General features: G+C 42.6%; 1 protein-coding gene across 8 annotated transcripts in view; it reads left to right on the top strand.

Moving 5' to 3' along the window:
• Positions 1 to 21,031, top strand: part of LOC137532545 (inter-alpha-trypsin inhibitor heavy chain H4-like) — a 250,307-nt gene that overhangs the window by 194,185 nt on the left and 35,091 nt on the right. For 7 of the 8 annotated variants that reach the window (XM_068253163.1, XM_068253162.1, XM_068253164.1 and 4 more), the window contains one exon: positions 9,551 to 9,688. In XM_068253163.1, coding sequence (XP_068109264.1) covers positions 9,551 to 9,688 — 138 coding nt within the window. The remainder of the gene's footprint in view (positions 1 to 9,550; positions 9,689 to 21,031) is intronic. The other variant, XM_068253160.1, reaches the window with a different exon arrangement.

Here is a 21,031-nt window from a genome sequence, read left to right as displayed (position 1 = left end):
TAGTGTTGAGTAAAAAAGGATATTGTGCTTTAATATACCAGCACCCCTGACGACAGCAGGGCGGAAGCCGGTCAGGCTGAGGGCAGACATTACTGTCTGGTGATTTGTATGACGTGTATCATAGAACCACTGACGTGGGAAGTGCTATTTGAAGGTGGGTCTTCAATGGTTTAAGACCCACAAAAGTGAGTGTACTTTACCGTACTTTATATTGCAACTTATATTAAAGCACAATTGCCTTTTTACTTAACACTGAGGGAGTCCCCTTTCTCTTTTTGTCTCCATACATGCCTTGCATAACTGTGGAGTAATAACATCTATACGAGAGGCAAGGGGGACATCCTGAGAACAGTGAAAGGACAATGCGACAGAGTGTTTTATGGTGTGAAGGGAGCTTGGGTCTATCTGCACTCTGCTGTGGTGTCTTATTATTCCAGTAGAGGGTGTCTGCGCTCCAATGTACCTCAACTGAGATCTCTGTTCATGGTGGTGCCAGTGGTAACAGGAAAAAAGGGCGCAGGCAGCTAGTGGACAAAAAGGGCGCCGCCATTCACTCCCATAGTAAATATCGTTTAATGGGCGCCGAACAGGAAAAAAAGGCGCTGAGATTAATAACGTTTTACAAACGGCGCACAGAGATTTTTAATGTTTTATAACTGTGCTTGTGGTGATTTACGTTTAGAAAATGCACCCGTGACGAATAACGTTTAAAAAAATACTAAACATATTTATCCTATTTAACTAAAACATTATTTAAAATGTTATCCCTTACTGTTTGTGTTTGTAAAACATTATTATTCACAAAATAAAGCGATCAGTTTGTAACGTAAATTGCAATATATTTTTTACAGTCACAATTTTTAAAACATTATTAGCCACATAATAAAGCAATCACTAAGGGGGGTGGTTAGGCTTAGGCACCACCAGGTGGGTCTTAGGGTTAGGCACCACCAGGGGGGTCTTAGGTTTAGGCACCACCAGGCGGGTGTTAGGGTTAGGCACCACCTGGGGAGTCTTAGGGTTAGGCACCACCAGGCGGGTCTTAGGGTTAGGTACCACCTGGGGAGTCTTAGGGTTAGGCACCACCAGGGGAGTCTTAGGGTTAGGCACCACCAGGGGGGTCTAGGGGTTAGGGATAGTACAGGGAGGGTTCTGTGTGAGAGTAGGGTTAGGTATAGTTTTAGTAAAATTTTAGTAATACTTACAACACTTATTGTTGTTATAACGTAGTTATATTTATATCATTCTTAGAAATAATATTTTCAGATTTTATTATAAGAATAAACGATAAATGAAGATTATTCACATTAATATACAGTTATAACGATTAAACATATATTATCGTTTTTTTAAGAAACGTAATTATAAGTTTCACTTTTGAAACAGGGAAGATTAACGTTTTCACATTTGCCAATTTCATACACATTATTTAATGATTTATAAATTTGTAAAACATTATTTGTAAACAAAATACAGTACAATATTTTATCGTTTACCCCCTGTGCCCTTTTTTCCCCGACGTCCTTTTTAACGTACGCGGTGCCAGTGCTCAGGGCATATTCTGGCCATTCTGGTTCCCAGATATCACCCCCTGCCCTTTATACAGTACTTTGTATTCGGATGATCTACAGTGGGATGTAAAAGTTTGGGCAACCTTGTTAATCATCATGATTTTCCTGTATAAATCGTTGGTTGTTACGATAAAAAATGTCAGTTAAATATATTATATAGGAGACACATACAGTGATATTTGAGAAGTAAAATGAAGTTTATTGGACTTACAGAAAGTGTGCAATAATTGTTTAACCTCCTTGGCGGTATGGACGAGATCAGGTCGTCCATGACTGCCGGAGGGCACCGCTCAGGCCCTGCTGGGCCGATTTTCACAATTTTTCTTTAAAACACGCAGCAAGCACTTTGCTTGCTGCGTGTTGGTGACGATCGCCGCCGAAGCGCCGCTACCCGACGCATAACGCCCCCCCCCCCCCGCCGAGACCCCTGCGCAGCCTGGCCAATCAGTGCCAGGCAGCGCTGAGGGGTGAATCGGGACTCCGTCTGACGTCACAACGTCATCATGGCGACGGGGGAAGCCCTAAAGGAAATTCCGTTCAGAACTGGATTTTCTTAAGGGAAGACGCGCCGCCGGCGATCAAAGGGGCTGGGCGGACGCCGCAGGGAGGGGGGCATCATCTAGCTAGCGCTAGGCTAGCTACATGATTTAAAAAAAAGTTAATAGAATGCCAGGGTGGTTAAATAAAATTAGGCAGGTGCATAAATGTGGGCACTGTTGTCATTTTATTGATTCCAAAACCTTTAGAACTAATTATTGGAACTCAAATTGGCTTGGTAAGGTCAGTGACCCCTAACCTACATACACAGGTGAATCCAATTATGAGAAAGAGTTTTTAAGGGGGTCAATTGTAAGTTTCCCTCCTATTTTAATTGTCTCTGAAGAGTAGCAACATGGGGGTCTCAAAACAACTCTCAAATGACCTGAAGACAAAGATTTTTCACCATCATAGTTTAGGGGAAGTATACAGAAAGCTGTCTCAGAGACTTCAGCTGCCTGTTGAAAGAACTTCACGTTTCACACCTTTATTCCAGCACCAGCAACTCATCAGCAAAAGCTGCAAAACATGACTCATCACAGCAAGCAGGAGATAGAACTTCTTTAGGCGTCTTCCAAGTTTGAAGATGTTTATTCAGTAAACAGATATACAGATACAGTTCGTTACATCTTAGCAAAGCATAATTCTTCTGTAGTAAGTCCGTTGCGTTACAAGATCTGGATCACCTTCCTGTTGAAGGTAATCAGGTCATCTTCTGTCTATACTACGTTACATCTAACTACCTATATACAGCATACATTATATCAGATTACATAAATAAAGGAAAGTAATTAGGGTGTTCTGTTTCGAATTCCCTCTTTATGTGTGAGGCATACTCCAGAAGACCCAGTCTGTATAGCAGTACAACTCCACACTGATTTGGAAACCTCCACAGGCAGTTTACTCGATGAAATAATGACTCCAAGTATAATCTGTAGTATCTTTACTTGCGTTGAAAGCATACAAAGATGTTTTTTAGAGCATATTCATAGGTAAAAATATGATGCGACTACAAGCACAGCAGGATCTCCTCACTAACTGAACTCAACTGTTGCAGAAACATCTAGACAAGGCTGTTGAGCAGGGAGTTACAGTTGGGAAATGCTAAATAACTAAATCTTGCAGGGGGACTGGAATATACTAATACAAAGAATATAAATAATGTTAAATAACATTAAAGGAGGCTGTTGTGACAGCACACTCCCCGCTTGGTATCGGTAGATACCACTATATATAATACAATTTAACATTGAAAACTATAAGTATAATTAAGACTTGTAGAGAAGATAGAAAACATAAAACATAAACATTAATTCTTGAATGCAGATCTTTGAAGAATCTTCCATCACTGGAGAAAGGATGTAACTCAGTAGACTCGAAGGCATATCAGGCTGTTCCCTTGGATCGAGTAGATAAGACATCTTCATTTGAAGGCAAGAGTAAGACTGTCTCTGTGATGGGTCTAAACAAAGTCTTAACACTACCATTTCTTGCTGTCTTCACTTTCACCTTGCGAACCTTTCCATCATCGCTAGTGATTGCCTTTATAAAGTGATCATTCATATCGGGTTTGTTCTTCAGAATTTTTTTAAGTGAAGTTAGCCTAGAAATAGCTTGTTTCTTGTTATTTGGAAGTCTAATTCTTGGTGAACGAAATGGTAAAGGAGCTACCCAACTGTTAGTTTCATCCTTGAAAAATTCATTATTCAAGATGTTTATGAACTCTTTATCCTCAATGGAAGGAACTGTCTTATTGTCATCACGAGTTATTTGGAATATAGTGTCACCAAAGTCTTGATGAGAACTGTTCTTACAACTGATTTGCTTTTGTACATCGCATGAAGTCTTTAAACTGAAACTCTCCTGAACTTGAAAGTTAAAAGGATGTTTAAGTGAATGAAAGGTGCATTCAGATTCTCTGATGCTGGTCTTGCATGAGAACACATCATAAGACTCTTGAAATGTATTTAAGCAAACATCTCCTATTATGACCCATCCAAAATCTAATTTCTGTGCATAAGGGGCATCATTTGGTCCATTGCATTGTTGTCGCACTTTATGGACTCTTGGAATATCTCTGCCTAAAAGAAGGAGAATCTTTGCATCATCATCAAGCGGTGGAATGTAACTGGCTATGTGTTTCATATGAGGATGATAAAGAGCCGCTTCTGGTGTAGGGATCTCTTCTCGATTGTTTGGCAACTGATCACATTCGATAAGTGTTGGAAGTGAAAATTCTGTGTTTCCATACTCAGATGCTACCACAAAACCATGTGCTCTTCTTCCAGATATCTTAACCAGGCCTGAGCAAGTTTGAAAAGTGTAGGGACAGGTTTCTCCTTGAATATTGAATACGTTGAAGAATTCTGGACTTGCTAATGAACGATTGCTCTGGTCGTCAAGGATAGCATACATCTTCACTGCGCTCTGTGGTCGTCCTTCTGGATATACCTTGACCAGACATATTTTACTGCATGACTTTCTGTGGAATCCTTCTTCACATACCTCAGTACATTTTGTGGATACAGATGCTGTCATTTCCTCAGTACTCTCCCCGCCATAACTTGGTGTGGTCTTTGAGGCTTGAGCAGTTTGAAGCACTTCTTTGGGAGAACTAGGATGATAAGCCGTTATGTGTTTATCACTGTTGCAGTCAAAACATTTGACAGGAACTTTACAGTCTTTAGCAAAGTGGTCTGTAGATGCACAACATCTATAACAAATATCGTGTTCTCTGAGGAAAGGCTTGCGCTCTTCAAAGGGCATTTGTTTAAACACACGACAATTTCTAAGAGGGTGTGGCTTGTTATGAATAGGACATTGATACCTAGGATCATTTTCCTTGACTTGCTGTGGTTTAAAATCAGAGTCTTGAGAACTTGAGAAGATTCCAGTCTTCTTAACATAGACAGAGTTCCGTGAGTCCTTAAACTTGCCTTGAGTATCGCAATTTAAAGATGTTGAAGGAAGAACTGTAGTATCAAAAAATAAAAAGCTTGGGTCATTCTTTACAGTAGCTATGTCTCTAATGAATTTGGAGAAAAAAGAAAAAGGTGGAAAGGATACTTTATAGTCCTGTTTATATTTAGATCCTTTCTTTGCCCATTCACTCTGAATATTCGGTGGCAACTTCTGTACAATTGGGTTTACACCATGAGCTGTATCCAAGTAGACAAGACCTGGAAGGTGTGGGTCTGCCTTGGCTCTTTCTACTTCAAGAAGAAGGTCGCTTAATTCTTGAAACTTGTGGTTGTCCTTGTTAGACAGTTTTGGGAAGTTTCGAAGTCTCTTGAATAAGGCAAGCTCAATAGCTTCAGAACATCCATAAACTCTCTCTAATCTCTCCCAAACTATGTTAAGACCCGTTGCTGGATCATCGCAATGAACAGATTTCAGTCTTTTAACTTGTTCTGATGACTGCGGTCCCAACCATTTGATAAGTAGGTCAAGTTCTCCTATAGGTTCAATCTCCAGGTTCTGGATTATAGTCTTGAATGTAGCTCGCCAACCTCTGTAGTTTTCTGGTTGATCATCAAATTTCGTTAGTCCAGAGTTAAGAAACTCTCGGCGAATCATATACTTGCCAACTTCTTCAATTTCAGACTTTTCTGATTTTATTTCTGTACGTGGAAATGCGTCACCACTGCAGACAGTATGTGGCTTGTGCTGTTCCAGTGGTGATGGAGAGAATGGAGATGCAGATGTGTTTACTCCAGGCGAGGGTTTGATCTGTGTGATGTTTGGAGCATGGGAGCTTGAAAAAGACTGTGTTATGAGATTCATGGGATTTGTTCCAATTGGTTGTGATATTTCTTTGTGATTATATCTTGCTGAGGTCTGACAAGGTGTATAGATTTGTTCTCTTGGACTTGTAGTGTTGGACAGCATAGCAGAATCCTTCAAAGGTACAGTGTTAAGCTGAGATTCATGTTTTAATGGTATGCATTCTGGCTGCTTACTTGCTGAACAGGTAGGTGTAGAGACTTCAGCTGTATGCAGGGGAGTATATCCATTGTTCTGGTTCATAACAAATTGCAAAGTTCGTTTAGCAGGATCATCAGCAGACTTTAGGCTAGGGTAATTAATTCCTTCTTCCTCTTCCACAGCTTGTTCGAAGACCTTTAACCTTGCTAGAGCTGCTGCTTCTTCTCTTTTCTTTTGCAGAAGTTCTAACTGGGCCTCTGTCTCTGCCTGTACACGTGTTGCTTCTGCCTGTGCTTCTGCCTGCACACGTGTTGCTTCTGCCTGTGCTTCTGCCTGCACACGTGTTGCTTCTGCCTGTGCTTCTGCCTGCACACGTGTTGCTTCTGCCTGTGCTTCAGCCTGTTTGCGTGCTGCGTCCGCCTGTTTGCGTGCTGCGTCCGCTTTAAGAGTCGATTCTTGTTCAAAGCAATAAGATTGTGCTTTCGCAGCCTCTGCTTCTGCACGGGCTTTGACTAACTGAATGCTTAATGATGACCTCTGGGAGAGTGACTGCAGCGATTTGCATGATCTAGTAAATCTGTGAGAGGTTGCTTGCACTGACAGTTTTTTTGAGTGTCTAGAAGAAATAGAGGTACAGGATGTAGTTTCGATCAAATTTGCTATCCTATTCTCTAACTGTAACTTTGCTTCCATAAACGTAACATGTCTCTGTTGATCAGCGGTGGTAAAGTCATTCAACTCTTTTGACGCTTGTTCTGTACTAACTTGCGATAGAAAGGAAGAATATTTTTCAGAGAGTTTCCTGTAATTTTCATATGTCTTCTTAAGTCTTGTAAGTGCATTGTTTAATTGCTCTCCATTACTGCCAGTCTTCTCAATATCAGATATGTGTTGCAGCGTTTTTATCCACAATTCAGACAGACTATGAAACATTCCTTCACTTTCTGCTTCATACCTCTCTCTTGCCTTTAGAGAAAGATGTATTGACCGCCTTGGTCTCTCAGGTAGTACAACATGTTTATCTGAATCATCTTGACCGAGAATTAATTCATCTTCCATGTTAATAGAATGCGCAGAAATAGACATGCTCTATAGTTGCAGATATGATGCTTATGAATCTTATCACTGGGTGATATTTTTTTTTTTTTTTTTTTTTAAACTTAATAGCGATAGTCCCAAACAGAAGAAATGAACAATTTCTGAAGCAGTCTGTACTCACTGTATTCACTGTAGGAAGGCAGACAGGCAATTCTTGTACTTTTTTGCTGAACGTCTATTTACTCTTTGTAGATTTGTGTTTGAGGTGTAGCTAGGTAATCCTTTATCGTATTGCAGATCAGTCCTTTACTGATGAGATGACAGGAAATCCCATTACCTTCTTGCAGATATCATATTTGTACTGTTCTGTTTCGAATTCCCGCTTTATGTGTGAGGCATACTCCAGAAGACCCAGTCTGTTTAGCAGTACAATTCCACACTGATTTGGAAACCTCCACAGGCAGTTTACTCGATGAAATAATGACTCCAAGTATAATCTGTAGTATCTTTACTTGCGTTGAAAGCATACAAAGATGTTTTTTAGAGCATATTCATAGATAAAAATATGATGCGACTACAAGCACAGCAGGATCTCCTCACTAACTGAACTCAACTGTTGCAGAAACATCTAGACAAGGCTGTTGAGCAGGGAGTTACAGTTGGGAAATGCTAAATAACTAAATCTTGCAGGGGGACTGGAATATACTAATACAAAGAATATAAATAATGTTAAATAACATTAAAGGAGGCTGTTGTGACAGCACATAGGGTTCCAGTCAGTAGATAGAGAGCATGAAAGTAAGAGTGCCCTCCGTTGGCCCATCATGAACCTTAATACTGACCAGGAAAGAGTTAACTGTGTCATCATCTGAACCATCTATAATTGGTTCAGATCCCTTGTGAGGTCATGATACACACCTACTCAATTAATATTCTACGAGCCCCCTTGTCCCAGTTGCAAGAATGTTATGTTTTGTAAATATGGCCTATGTTGATTGTTCTCGTAGTCCATTTGTCTGGGGCAGTGTAGGCCTATGGCCTTCCTTCAGGAACATGTTCAGGACATATTCCTAGTAACTGCCTGCAGCCTCGATTCTGCGAGAACCGCTTCTTAAAGGTATACTCTGTGAACAAGCCTTGTACCTAAAACTCAGTCCAAATAACGGAGGCCTACTTAAATTATAACACCTGTTTCCACAGTTAGGAACATATTGAGAAAATAGAAGACCAAAGGCTCAGTTCAAGTTAAGGCTCAAAGTGGCAGTGTGTGTCTCCTATATGATGTATTGAACCGACATTTTTTATTATAACAACCAAGGATTTATACAGGAAAATCATGACAATTAACAAGGTTTCCCAAACTTTTGCATCCCACTGTAACTTCATACAGGTTTGCTTTTCTTGATATTGTTCTATCAATGCAGAGGTGTTGAAACAATCAACAAAGAAAAAACCTAAAATTAAACTAAACTGATACACTAGCATACCACACTATTTTTATGGTTAGGTCTCTTTTGTTTTGATATTCAGGGGTGATAATTTGAGTGTTAAATGACTGTCCTGATGAAAGTGGGATGCAGACGCATCGTAACTGTCACATGTAGGGATCTGAACTCAAACACTACAGTGACAGCTCTTTCCGTGAGCTCATATAAAAGCATACCTTGGCTATGCCTAACCACAGGTCCAGTTGCTATGGGGAGGGGAGGAGGGCAATGATGTGGCTTCCAACAGGCAGGGTAAGGAAGGGAACAATGCACTTTTTTTTTGCAGTTGCTGAAACACTAAATAAGCTCAAACTTGCTGTATTTGAATGATAACAGGAGTCAGTCACCGTGATTCTGTTCATTCTGTGGTCACTCCATGAATCAGCAGAACAATAAACTGAGATTAGTCATTGAGATTCAGTGTTGTGAGCAAGGTATAGGCAGATAACAATCACCACTAGGGGTCTTGGGAAATGTAGTACAGTGTCATACCTTCCAACTTTTTTAGATGAGAAAGAGGGACACTTAAGCCACTCCCATGCCACACCCTGGATGACGCCCCCTGTACACCCCTAGTCATGAATACCATACAGATTTCATAAGAAAAATATGTTGTTTTATAACTCAAATTACATTGGTCCTTTCTATCCTGGTTCTTCTTCCTTCATATTAACATTTGAAAATTAGAAATATAGCAATTTAAAGGATGGGAATAAAGTGTAGAGTCAAACACATTTTCAGTAGATAAATACATATATTTACATTGAAAGAGGGACAAAGTCCTGAAAGAGGGACAAATGAGGAGGAAAGAGGGACAGAGGGGCAGGGCTCCCAAAGAGGGTCTGTCCCTTTAAAAGTGGGACAGTTGGGAGCTATGCAGTGTCCAACACGTAGTAGACAGAGCAGAGATTTGCCATGTACCAAGCATGCCAGACTGTCAATGACGATCTCTTTGTTTATAGCATCCCTGCTAATATCTTTCTCTGCTCCTAGAAGTCCCCCAGGAACCAAAAATAACTGGCTATGAGAGGCCATTCAATGAAAATGAAAACGCAGCGCTCAGGTGCACAACGAGTGGCAGCAAACAGGGAGCCTACATTAAATGGTACAAAGGAGCCGTGGCGCTGGAAGGTAAGCAGAAATTCAAACTCAAATTGCCGTGACTGCATTTTAGAACTGCTTGTATCGGGGAGACAAACATGTGCAGACAGAATGGATATGTCAGCACAGTTCTGAATACTATATTTAATATAGACAGACAAATAACATTTATATTGCCCTTTTCTCCTGGCGGACTCAATGCCCCAGAGCTGTAGACACAAGGGCACGCTCAGTAGGCAGTAGCAGTGTTAGGGAATCCTGCCCAAGGACTGCTTTCTGAATATATGCTGGCTTACTTACCAGGAAGAGCCGAGCTTTGAATCCTGGTTTACTGTGTCAGAGGCAGAGCCCTTGACCAGTACATTATCCAGCCACCAATAAGATTTGCTGATGTGTCTATCGTGCTCCGTACTGTGATTAAGAATATTTTTAGGTTCTAACATGAACGTAAGTGTACCGCACGGTACATTTCAACTATGCTACCCATAATTCACTTTTACTGAGCAGCTCCGAGACATCCCTTGGATGTGGCTGTGTTAATTAGCAATGAGTCATGTTATGAGGATCATTGCAGACAGAAATTATTTTTATTTATTTATATAATTTAAGCATAACAACTGACTAGGCTGCAACACTAAACAGCTTAAACAAAAAAATCATCAGTCATTTCATTTTTTGATGCCGCTCAATTCATTTTGCCCATGGGGAGGGGGTCGCTAAATATTACTTTCTATCACTTACCAATAGTATGTAATACTGTGGTCCTAATGGTAGCTTAAGGGACTACTATCACAATTGTAAAATTTAAAATACATGTATACATATACTTGTGAGAAGTACATTTCTTAAAAAAAAAAAAAAAAACTATGAATTACTTTTCTCCTGTGTTACTGTCACTTACAGCAGCCAGAAACTGGAAAAAAAAACCCTGTTTAGACTAGACCATCTCACCATAGGGGATTCTCAGCGTTTTCTTTATTTTCAAAAGCACCTATTGAACAACAGTTGCTCAGTCATAATAGCCAAAATAGCATGTACATGAGTAATCAGGCTGGCCAACATCTTTGCTTAGATTCTTTTTCAGGCAGTGCTTTTCTAAAGAATAGAGAAGATACTGAAAATCCCCTATGAGGAAATGGACCAGTGGGTAAACACCATAGACCTCACTGATTTCTGGTGGCAATGGGATGTATTATGTATTGAACAGTCTTCTATTATTATTTTGCTGATTCTGTTGGGAAGGTGAATATTCTTTTTTTTCACTTTCAAAGCTTTTATTGAGCTTAATAACAAAACCATACAAAGAAATAGTCATACAGTATAGCAAGAGTACAAACATTGGTATGGGCAAGGTAAATGTAGTTTACATTATAGGGTACAGCAATGCATGTTTACAGCTTGTTATTGTCAGTAAATTAAAAATAAAGATAGTGCATTTCTATATTGGTTGTGGTTAATTTTCATAGAGGGATGCGTCAATTAGATTTATTTTTACAGATACAGACAGGGGCATAGACCTAATGAGGTTTCAGGGTGCAGGGAACACATTTTTATACTCTGTGGAGTCTTTGAAATCGTACCATAAAGCCCATGTTTTAACATATTGATCAGACCTGTCCTGAGCCGTGAGAACAATCTCCTCCATCTCAGCAATAAAATTAACTTTATCCCACCGTTGCTTAATTGTTGGGGGAGTGGGAGTTTTCCATAAACATGGAATGATTGCTTTAGCAGCATTTATTAAGTGTAAGAGAACACTTCGTTTGTAAGACTTGAACGAGATAGGGACATCATGAAGAAGGTAGGTTTCAGGTGTGTATGGTATTGAGATGGAGGAAATCTTCTCCGCCCAAAAATAGACCTCTTTCCAGTATTGTTGGATTTTGGGACATGCCCAGAAAATATGGAGCAGGTCACCTCCAGTATTTCCACACCTCCAGCATTTGTCATTTTCTAGTAGACCAGCACGATGGAGTTTTCCAGGGGTGTTATACCAAGAGGATAAAATTTTGTAGTTTAGTTCCTGGATGCTCACACTCATGGACCCTTTATGGGAATTAGTTAAGATGTGTTCCCATTGGTCCTCTGACAAACTCTTAACCAACATGCCATCCCATTTATTCTGATAAAGAGTCTATATAACTTCTCAGCTGCAGGTAAGCCCAAAGAGGGGTCCCTCCTGATTCTAAAAGGGCATCCACGTCTACTTGTGTCATGGGGCCATCTCTTTTGTAAACGTCTTTTATTCTAATGTCTCTAGATTTTAGGTGCTTAAGGAAAGCGGGGTCTGTGCCTGGTGGGAAATCTGGGTTTCCTATGATCGGGGTTAGAGGACCAGGGATAGATGTGAACTTATTTTTATCAGTGAAGAGTCGTAGGGTTCGAAGTGTTGCCTCAATCAAGGGATTTGCTTTCACTATTTTGTTGCATGTTGAGTATTTAAGCCAAGTCCAGTTGCATATTGGGTAAGTGGAGAACGCTTGTTCTACCTGAACCCATCTTTTAGTAGAGTCTGGTGTATTCCATTCAAACAGTCTGCTGAGTATAGCTGCCTGGTGGTATTTGTGCAGTAATGGGTAACCCAGTCCTCCATCCATTTTATCAAGAGCCAGCAACGAGTGTTTTATTCTAGCTGGATGCTTTCCCCAGATAAAGCCATTTATGGCTGGTTGCAAGGGGGCAAATCCACTGGCAGGAATAAAGATTGGGATGGTCTGGCTAACATAAAGCACTCGTGGGAGCACATTCATTTTTATGAAGGCGATAGGGGTGAATATTCTTTAACCCTTTAGCAATCAATTTATTTAGAGGCTTGCAAGTGCTCCAGGCCAATTTATTTTAGCACATTTTTTACTTCTTCTTTGTTAGGTTTCCTAGCTTCTAATTAGTACTGATATAATGTGTATTTATGGCCACTTGTCACTAGGAGACAGTGTGAGGTGATAACAGAGGACATCTGCTTTCAGTTTCTATGTTTTCTGCTGGAGAAAGAGATCAAAGCATTCCAAAAATTTACAGCACAACCGGTTCTGCTGAAGACGAAAGCAGTGCATTTTCTTAAAGTGAGATAACTCATTTGTGGCTGTTAACAGGTTAAAGCCCAACTGAACCCAAAACTGAAGATGTAACATTGTGAAAGCACACTTGTTGTCCAGTGTAGAATAGATTAAAGTGCATTTTCTAATTCAGAAATGTGTTATAGTGGTCCTTACCTGCAACTGTCCACCTATGCAGACATATTCCAGACCTCACCACTCATGCTTCCTGTGATTTACTAGTCTGCAGCTCTGATGTACAGTGGGCTGTGCCAACATAATGACCTGCACAAGCTTCCACACATCTCTTGTGAGGGAAACTGGAAATATGGATGAGATGGTTGGAGACCAGCACAGGTAGACAAAGAAGTGTGCAGGAATATTAATGTGCAGCATAACCTCTTATAAACCCTGCATGGAAATTGCCACTATTCTATATCTGTTATCTCTCTTTCACATGTCTCTTGTGGAGCTATGTATAAGCTGCAGGGGGGTAGTCAATTCCTGCAGAGCTGCAGCAGGACCCCGCTTGCAGTCGTGCTCCCGTAGCATGTAACGTTCTACCTAGGTGCAGTACATATGCACCTGTGCAAAAAATTCCGGGCTACAGGAGTGTGACTGCAAGCCAGGAACAATCTAGGCAGGCACGCAAGTACTGCATACGCTACAGGCTATAGGTGTGCAGATGACAAAGATCTGTAGTTATGTCCCTTCTTCACAACTTGCATTCTGGGACAAGATAATTCCTGGGAGGTGCACATGCAACCTCTGCTCCCCTCTTCTAGGACCAAGAGAACACGACATATGCATGTTTTATTTCTGTGCTTCATCTTTACCCTTGCCTCTGTCACCACTTTGCCACTGCCTCTTCCACTGCTTCTACTTTATCTTTACTTAGAAACCTGATTGTCATCAGCATTTCCATGAATTCTGGTTTTAGTAGTTATATGAAATGTACTTATTATAACATGATGAAAAAAAATGCTTATTTTTTAACAATATTATGCTGGGAATACACGGAGCGATCCGGCTGCTCGATTAGCCACCGGATCAACTCCCGCCGCGTCCCCGCGGGCGCTTCCTTATCTTACGCTCGATTCCCCACTATTGTCTGCCCGTGGGGATCGAGCGGGGAATCGATCCACGCGGTGATCGGACCTGTCAGATATTATCAATCGAGCCATCAGCGGCTCGATTGATAAGAGAAGGTCGACCCGTGTATGCCCAACTTTAGGTATTTTTTTACATTATTGTACAACCTTTCCTCTCCCCAATTTACATTCTTAAGTGTATCACTGGTAGCGACTTCTTTACTGCTGGCAGGTGCACCACTGCTTTTATTTACTGTGTGTTTTGAAATCAGTAGAAATAATACTTTGTCTCCCAGAATGCTTTGGGATGAGGAGAATTTCGCATAGCTAAATAGCTTTGGCTGTGTCAACACTGGAGGGTAGAGTTACATACCAATACACAGCCATAAATACAGTGGGATGCGAAAGTTTTTTTAGTTTTTGAGAAAATCAATTTTAAATATGCAAAGAAAAATATTTATAAACTGTCATTTCTTCTAAGTTTAAAAAACATTTTTCTTTGCATATTTTAAATCGATTTTTTCAAAAACTAAAAGATTTTTTTGAAAAATTATTATTTCCCTTGTACTGACTATTCTCCTTAACATACAGTGGCTGGTTTTCACATCATAAACACTTCTTATATCTACAGTGGGATGCGAGAGGTTGGGTAACCTTGTTAATCATCATGATTTTCCTGTATAAATTGTTGGTTATGATAAAAAATGTCAGATAAATATATCTTATAGGAGACACACACAGTGATATTTGAGTAGTGAAATGAAGTTTATTGGATTTACAGAAAGTGTGCAATAATTGTTTAAACAAAATTAGGCACTGTCGGCAGGTGCATACATTTGGGCACCACAAACAAGAAATGAAATCAATATTTAGTAGATCCTTTTGCAGAAATTACAGCCTCTACACGCTTCCTGTATGTTCCAATAAGAGTCTGAATTTTGGTGGAAGGTATTTTGGACCATTCATCTTTACAAAACATCTCTAGTTCATTCAGGGTTGATGGCTTCCGAGCATGGACAGCTCTCTTTAATGCACACCACAGATTTTCAATTATATTCAGGTCTGGGGACTGAGTTGGCCATTCCAGAACGTAGTACTTGTTCCTCTGCATGAATACCTTAGTGGATTTTGAGCCGTGTTTAGGGTCGTTGTCTTGTTGAAAGATCCAGCCCTGGTGCAGCTTGCGCTTTGTCACTGATTCCTGGACATTGGTCTCCAGAATCTGCTAATACTGAGTGGAATCCATGCGTCCCTCAACTTTGACAAGATTCCCAGTCCCTGCACTGGCCACACAGCCCCACAGCATAATGGAACCACCACCATATTTTACTGTAGGTAGCAGGTGTTTTTCTTGGAAGGCTGTGTTCTTTTTCCTCCATGCATATCGCCCCTTGTTATGCTCAAATAACTCAATTTTAGTTTCATCAGTCCACAGCACCTTACTCCAAAATGAAGCTGGCTTGTCCAAAAGTGCTTTAGCATACCTCAAGTGGCTTTGTTTGTGCTGTGGGAGGAGAAATGCTTCCTCTGCATCACTCTCACATACAGCATCTCCTTGTGTAAAGTGCGCCGAATGTGTGCGGAGAAATGCTTCTTCTGCATCACTCTCACATACTGCATCTCCTTGTGTAAAGTGCACCGAATGGTTGAACAATGCACAGTGACTCCATCAGCAGCAAGATAATGTTGTAGGTCTTTGGTGCTGGTCAGTGGGTTCACTCTGACTATTCTCACCATTCGTTGCTTCTGCCTATCCGATATTTTTCTTGGTCTGCCACTTCGAGCCCTAACTTGAACCGAGCCTGTGGTCTTCTATTTCATCAATATGTTCCTAACTGTGGAAACAGACAGCTGAAGTCTCTGAGACAGCTTTCTGGATCCTTCCCCTAAACCTTGATGGTGAACAATCTTTGTCTTCAGGTCATTTGAGAGTTGTTTTGAGACCCCCATCTTGCTACTCTTCAGAGAAAATTAAAAGAGGAGGAAAACTTACAATTGACCCCCTTAAATAATCTTTCTCATAATTGGATTCACCTGTGTATGTAGGTCAGGGGTCACTGAGCTTACCAAGACAATTTCAGTTTCAATAATTAGTTCTAAGGGTTTTGGAATCAATAAAATGACAACAGTGCCCAAATTTATGCATCTGCCTAATTTTATTTAAACAATTATTGTGCACTTTCTGTAAATCCAATAAACTTCATTTCACTTCTCAAATATCACTGTGTGTGTCTCCTATATGATATATTTTATTGACATTTTTTATCGTAACAACCAATGATGTATAAAGGAAAATCATGACGATTAACAAGGTTGTCCAAACTTTCACAAACCACTGTAGATATAGGAAGTGTTTATGATGTGAAAACCAGGATAATTAACATTGAAAAGGAACTCCAATTAAAATAATGTAATAAAAAAGTGGTTAATTTTTACAGTAATTATGTATAAATGATTTAGTCAGTGTTTGCTCATTGTGAAATCTTTTCTCTCCCTGATTTACATTCAGACATTTATCACATGGTGACATTTTTACTGCTGGCATTTTTAAGTGATGTCACTGGAAGGAGCTGCTTGCTTTTTTGGCAGTTGGAAATAGTGTTGGGCGAACATCTAGATGTTCGGGTTCGGGCCGAACAGGCCGAACATGGCCGCGATGTTCGGGTGTTCGACCCGAACTCCGAACATAATGGAAGTCAATGGGGACCCGAACTTTTGTGGTTTGTAAAGCCTCCTTACATGCTACATACCCCAAATTTACAGGGTATGTGCACCTTGGGAGTGGGTACAAGAGGAAAAAAAATTTAGCAAAAAGAGCTTATAGTTTTTGAGAAAATCGATTTTAAAGTTTCAAAGGGAAAACTGTCTTTTAAATGCGGGAAATGTCTGTTTTCTTTGCACAGGTAACATGCTTTTTGTCGGCATGCAGTCATAAATGTAATACATATAAGAGGTTCCAGGAAAAGGGACCGGTAATGCTAACCCAGCAGCAGCACACGTGATGGAACAGGAGGAGGGTGGCGCAGGAGGAGAAGGCCACGCTTTGAGACACAACAACCCAGGCCTTGCATGAGGACAAGAAGCGTGCGGATAGCATGCTTTGTACCACCATGCAGTCATAAATGTAATAAAGATAAGTGGTTCAATAAACAGGGACCACGCGGCAACGCTAACCCAGCAGCAGCACACGTGATGGAACAGGAGGAGGCGCAGGAGGAGAAGGCCACGCTTTGTGAGACACAACAACCCAGGCCTTGCATGAGGACAAAAAGCGTGCGGATAGCATGCTTTGTACCGCCATGTAGTCATAAATGTAATAAAGATAAGAGGTTCCATAAACAGGGACCGGCAACGGTAACCCAGCAGCAGCAGCAGCAGCAGCAGCACACGTGATGGAACAGGAGGAGGCGCAGGAGGAGAAGGCCACGCTTTGTGAGACACAACAACCCAGGCCTTGCATGAGGACAAAAAGCGTGCGGATAGCATGCTTTGTACCGCCATGTAGTCATAAATGTAATAAAGATAAGAGGTTCCATAAACAGGGACCGGCAACGGTAACCCAGCAGCAGCAGCAGCAGCAGCAGCACACGTGATGGAACAGGAGGAGGCGCAGGAGGAGAAGGCCACGCTTTGTGAGACACAACAACCCAGGCCTTGCATGAGGACAAAAAGCGTGCGGATAGCATGCTTTGTACCGCCATGTAGTCATAAATGTAATAAAGATAAGAGGTTCCATAAACAGGGACCGGCAACGGTAACCCAGCAGCAGCAGCAGCAGCAGCAGCACACGTGATGGAACAGGAGGAGGCGCAGGAGGAGAAGGCCACGCTTTGTGAGACACAACAACCCAGGCCTTGCATGAGGACAAAAAGCGTGCGGATATAGCAGCAATGCTTTTTGCCGCCATGCAGTCATAAATGTAATACAGATGAGAGGTTCAATAAACAGGGACCGGAAACGCTAAACCATCCCAGATGTTCATCGGTCATGTTACTTGGTTGGGGTCCAGGAGTGTTGCGTAGTCGTTTCCAATCCAGGATTGATTCATTTTAATTTGAGTCAGACGGTCTGCATTTTCTGTGGAGAGGCAGATATGCCGATCTGTGATGATGCCTCCGGCAGCACTGAAACAGCGTTCCGACATAACGCTGGCTGCCGGGCAAGCCAGCACCTCTATTGCGTACATTGCCAGTTCGTGCCAGGTGTCTAGCTTCATGCCCGGTTTCAGGTCCAGCGGTGCCAGCCACAAATCCGTCTGTTCCTTTATTCCCCTCCAAATTTCCTCCCCTGTGTGCTGCTTATCCCCAAGGCAGATCAGCTTCAGCAACGCTTGCTGACGCATGCCAACAGCTGTGCTGCACTGCTTCCACGATCCTACTGCTGCTGGTGCTGGGTTAGCATTTCCGGATGAGGTACAGCTTTGAGATGCGTTGGAGGAGAAGGAGTCAGAGAGGTAGGTGCTGCTGTTGTTATCCAGCTGTTTGCGGCGTGGGCAACACCCGCGCCGTAGCAGGTGAGGAATCGCTGCCAGGCTCCACAAGGTTCACCCAGTGCGCGGTAAGGGAGATGTATCGACCCTGGCCGAACGCACTCGTCCAGGTGTCAGTGGTGAGGTGAACCTTGCAGGCAACGGCATTCTTCAAGCTTCGGGTTATTTAGCTGACCACGTGCTCATGCAACTCAGGCACTGCAGAGCGCGCAAAGTGGTAGCGGCTGGGAACCACGTAACGTGGGATGGCCACTGACATCATGCCCTTGAAGCTGTTTGTCTCCACCACTCGATATGGCAGCATTTCGCAGGCCAGAAGCTTGGCTATGCTGGCTGGCTGTTACTGCCACGGCCCGGGGGTCATTTGCTGGCAATTTCCTCTTGTGCTCAAACATCTCAGAGACAGACAACTCAACCGTAGCGCTGCACACCGAAGGGCTGTTGGTTGTTGTGTTTGATGAACACTGGGAGACCTCAAGAGCACTAGTCCGGAAAGTGACAGTGTCAGCATCGTCTGATGTTTGTGAATGTTGTGAACCACGCAATGGCTGGGCTACTGCTGCTGCTGAGGCGGGTCTGGTGGTGAGTCTGGTGAACCCAAGGGAGGCAGTGTTGCTGGTGGTACCCTGTCCTGCCGCGTTTGCCCACAGAGTGGGATGTTTGGATAGAATGTGGCGGCTCATGCTGGTGGTGGAGAGGTTGTTAATACTTTTCCCCCTGCTCAGGCGGGTCTTGCACACCTTGCAAATCGCCATGGTAACATCCTCAGTGCAGTCTTCAAAGAAAGCCCAGACTTTAACTGGCTGAGGACTCGGACCTCGTGCGTGATGTGCTGGTGCTGCTTAACCCACTGCTGGACGCTTGAGAGGTCATCCAAGTAATTATCTGGTCCTGTTCTTTTGGATCTGTGAGGGTTGTTGTCCTGGACAACATGGGCAGTATTGAGTGGGTTTTCTTGGGTGCTCCCCTGTGGCCTGTACGTGAACCGTCAGGGGAAACACCTCTTCCCTTGCCCCTCCCTCTTTCACCGGATTTCTTCCTCATTTCACTTATCCTTAAAGTACACGCTGACTGGCAGCAGTACAGTGGCAGTACAGAAATGCTATACAGTGGTGGGTGAGCGGTGTACCACTATTGTCAGCAGTGACACAGAGCACAATGCTATACAGTGGCGGGTGAGCGGTGTACTACTGTTCCCAGCAGACACAGAGTGGAAGTAAACACAATGCTATATAGTGTGGCTGAGCCGTGTACACAGAGTGGCATTAAACACAATGCTATATAGTCTGCTATATAGTCACCCCGAACAGGGTGATGTTCTGCAGAACCCGAACAGTGGCAAACACTGTTCGCCCAACACTACTGGGAGGGAACGCAGATTTTAGTACCTAAACACACGATACAACATGTTTTCCGGGGTCGGACTCTGAGGCACATACAGATGGTCCCGATCATCATCCTCATCATACAACTCTTCTCCTGAGTCTGACCCACCCACCACCTCTGCCACCCCAACATCCCCAGACACAGACCCCTCATCGTCCTCAACATTAACTTGGGATGCTGGCCTGAGCCAGACCTCCTCCTCCACATCAGGCCCCATCATCTCCTCAATGGCAGCCGTCATTAATCGCTCTGGCGACGGACTGATGGACACAACGTTCTCCTCCGGGGAGGGCTGCTGCTGACCACTGGCTGCTGGGGTGGATGTTATAGCTTGCGTGGGGCGTTGGCTGTTGCTGTTGTTGGGAGTGCTGCTCACAGCGGAGGTCTCTGGGGAACTCATGTTGAGCTCATATAGTGGTTGACGGTGAGTGGAGTATTACTGATCCCAGCAATATACACACTGACTGGCAGAGTACGCAATGCTATATAGTGTGGCTGAGCGGTGTACACAGAGTGGCAGTAAACACAATGCTATATAGTCTGGCTGAGCGAGCGGTGTACTACTGTTCCCAGCAGAATCAGAGTGGCAGTAAACAATGGTATATAGTCTGGCTGAGCGGTGTACACAGAGTGTCAGTAAACAATGGTATATAGTCTGGCTGAGCGAGCGGTGTACTACTGTTCCCAGCAGAATCAGAGTGGCAGTAAACAATGGTATATAGTCTGGCTGAGCGGTGTACACAGAGTGTCAGTAAACAATGGTATATAGTCTGGCTGAGCGGTGTACACACAATGCTATATAGTCTGCTATATAGTGTCAGTAAACAATGGTATATAGTCTGGCTGAGCGAGCGGTGTACTACTGTTCCCAGCAGAATCAGAGTGGCAGTAAACAATGGTATATAGTCTGGCTGAGCGGTGTACACAGAGTGTCAGTAAACAATGGTATATAGTCTGGCTGAGCGAGCGGTGTACTACTGTTCCCAGCAGAATCAGAGTGGCAGTAAACAATGGTATATAGTCTGGCTGAGCGGTGTACACAGAGTGTCAGTAAACAATGGTATATAGTCTGGCTGAGCGGTGTACACAGAGTGTCAGTAAACAATGGTATATAGTCTGGCTGAGCGGTGTACACAGAGTGGCAGTAAACACAATGCTATATACTCTGGCTGAGCGAGCGGTGTACTACTGTTCCCAGCAGACACAGAACAGTAAACAGAATGCTATATAGTGTGGCTGAGCGAGCGGTGTACCACTATTCCCAGCAGACACAGAACAGTAAACAGAATGCTATATAGTGTGGCTGAGCGAGCGGTGTACCACTATTCCCAGCAGACACAGAACAGTAAACAGAATGCTATATAGTGTGGCT

The sequence above is a fragment of the Hyperolius riggenbachi genome, chromosome 9 (genome assembly GCF_040937935.1).
Source record: "Hyperolius riggenbachi isolate aHypRig1 chromosome 9, aHypRig1.pri, whole genome shotgun sequence".
NCBI classification, from domain to species: domain Eukaryota; kingdom Metazoa; phylum Chordata; class Amphibia; order Anura; family Hyperoliidae; genus Hyperolius; species Hyperolius riggenbachi.
This window is presented reverse-complemented; position numbering and strand designations above follow the sequence as displayed.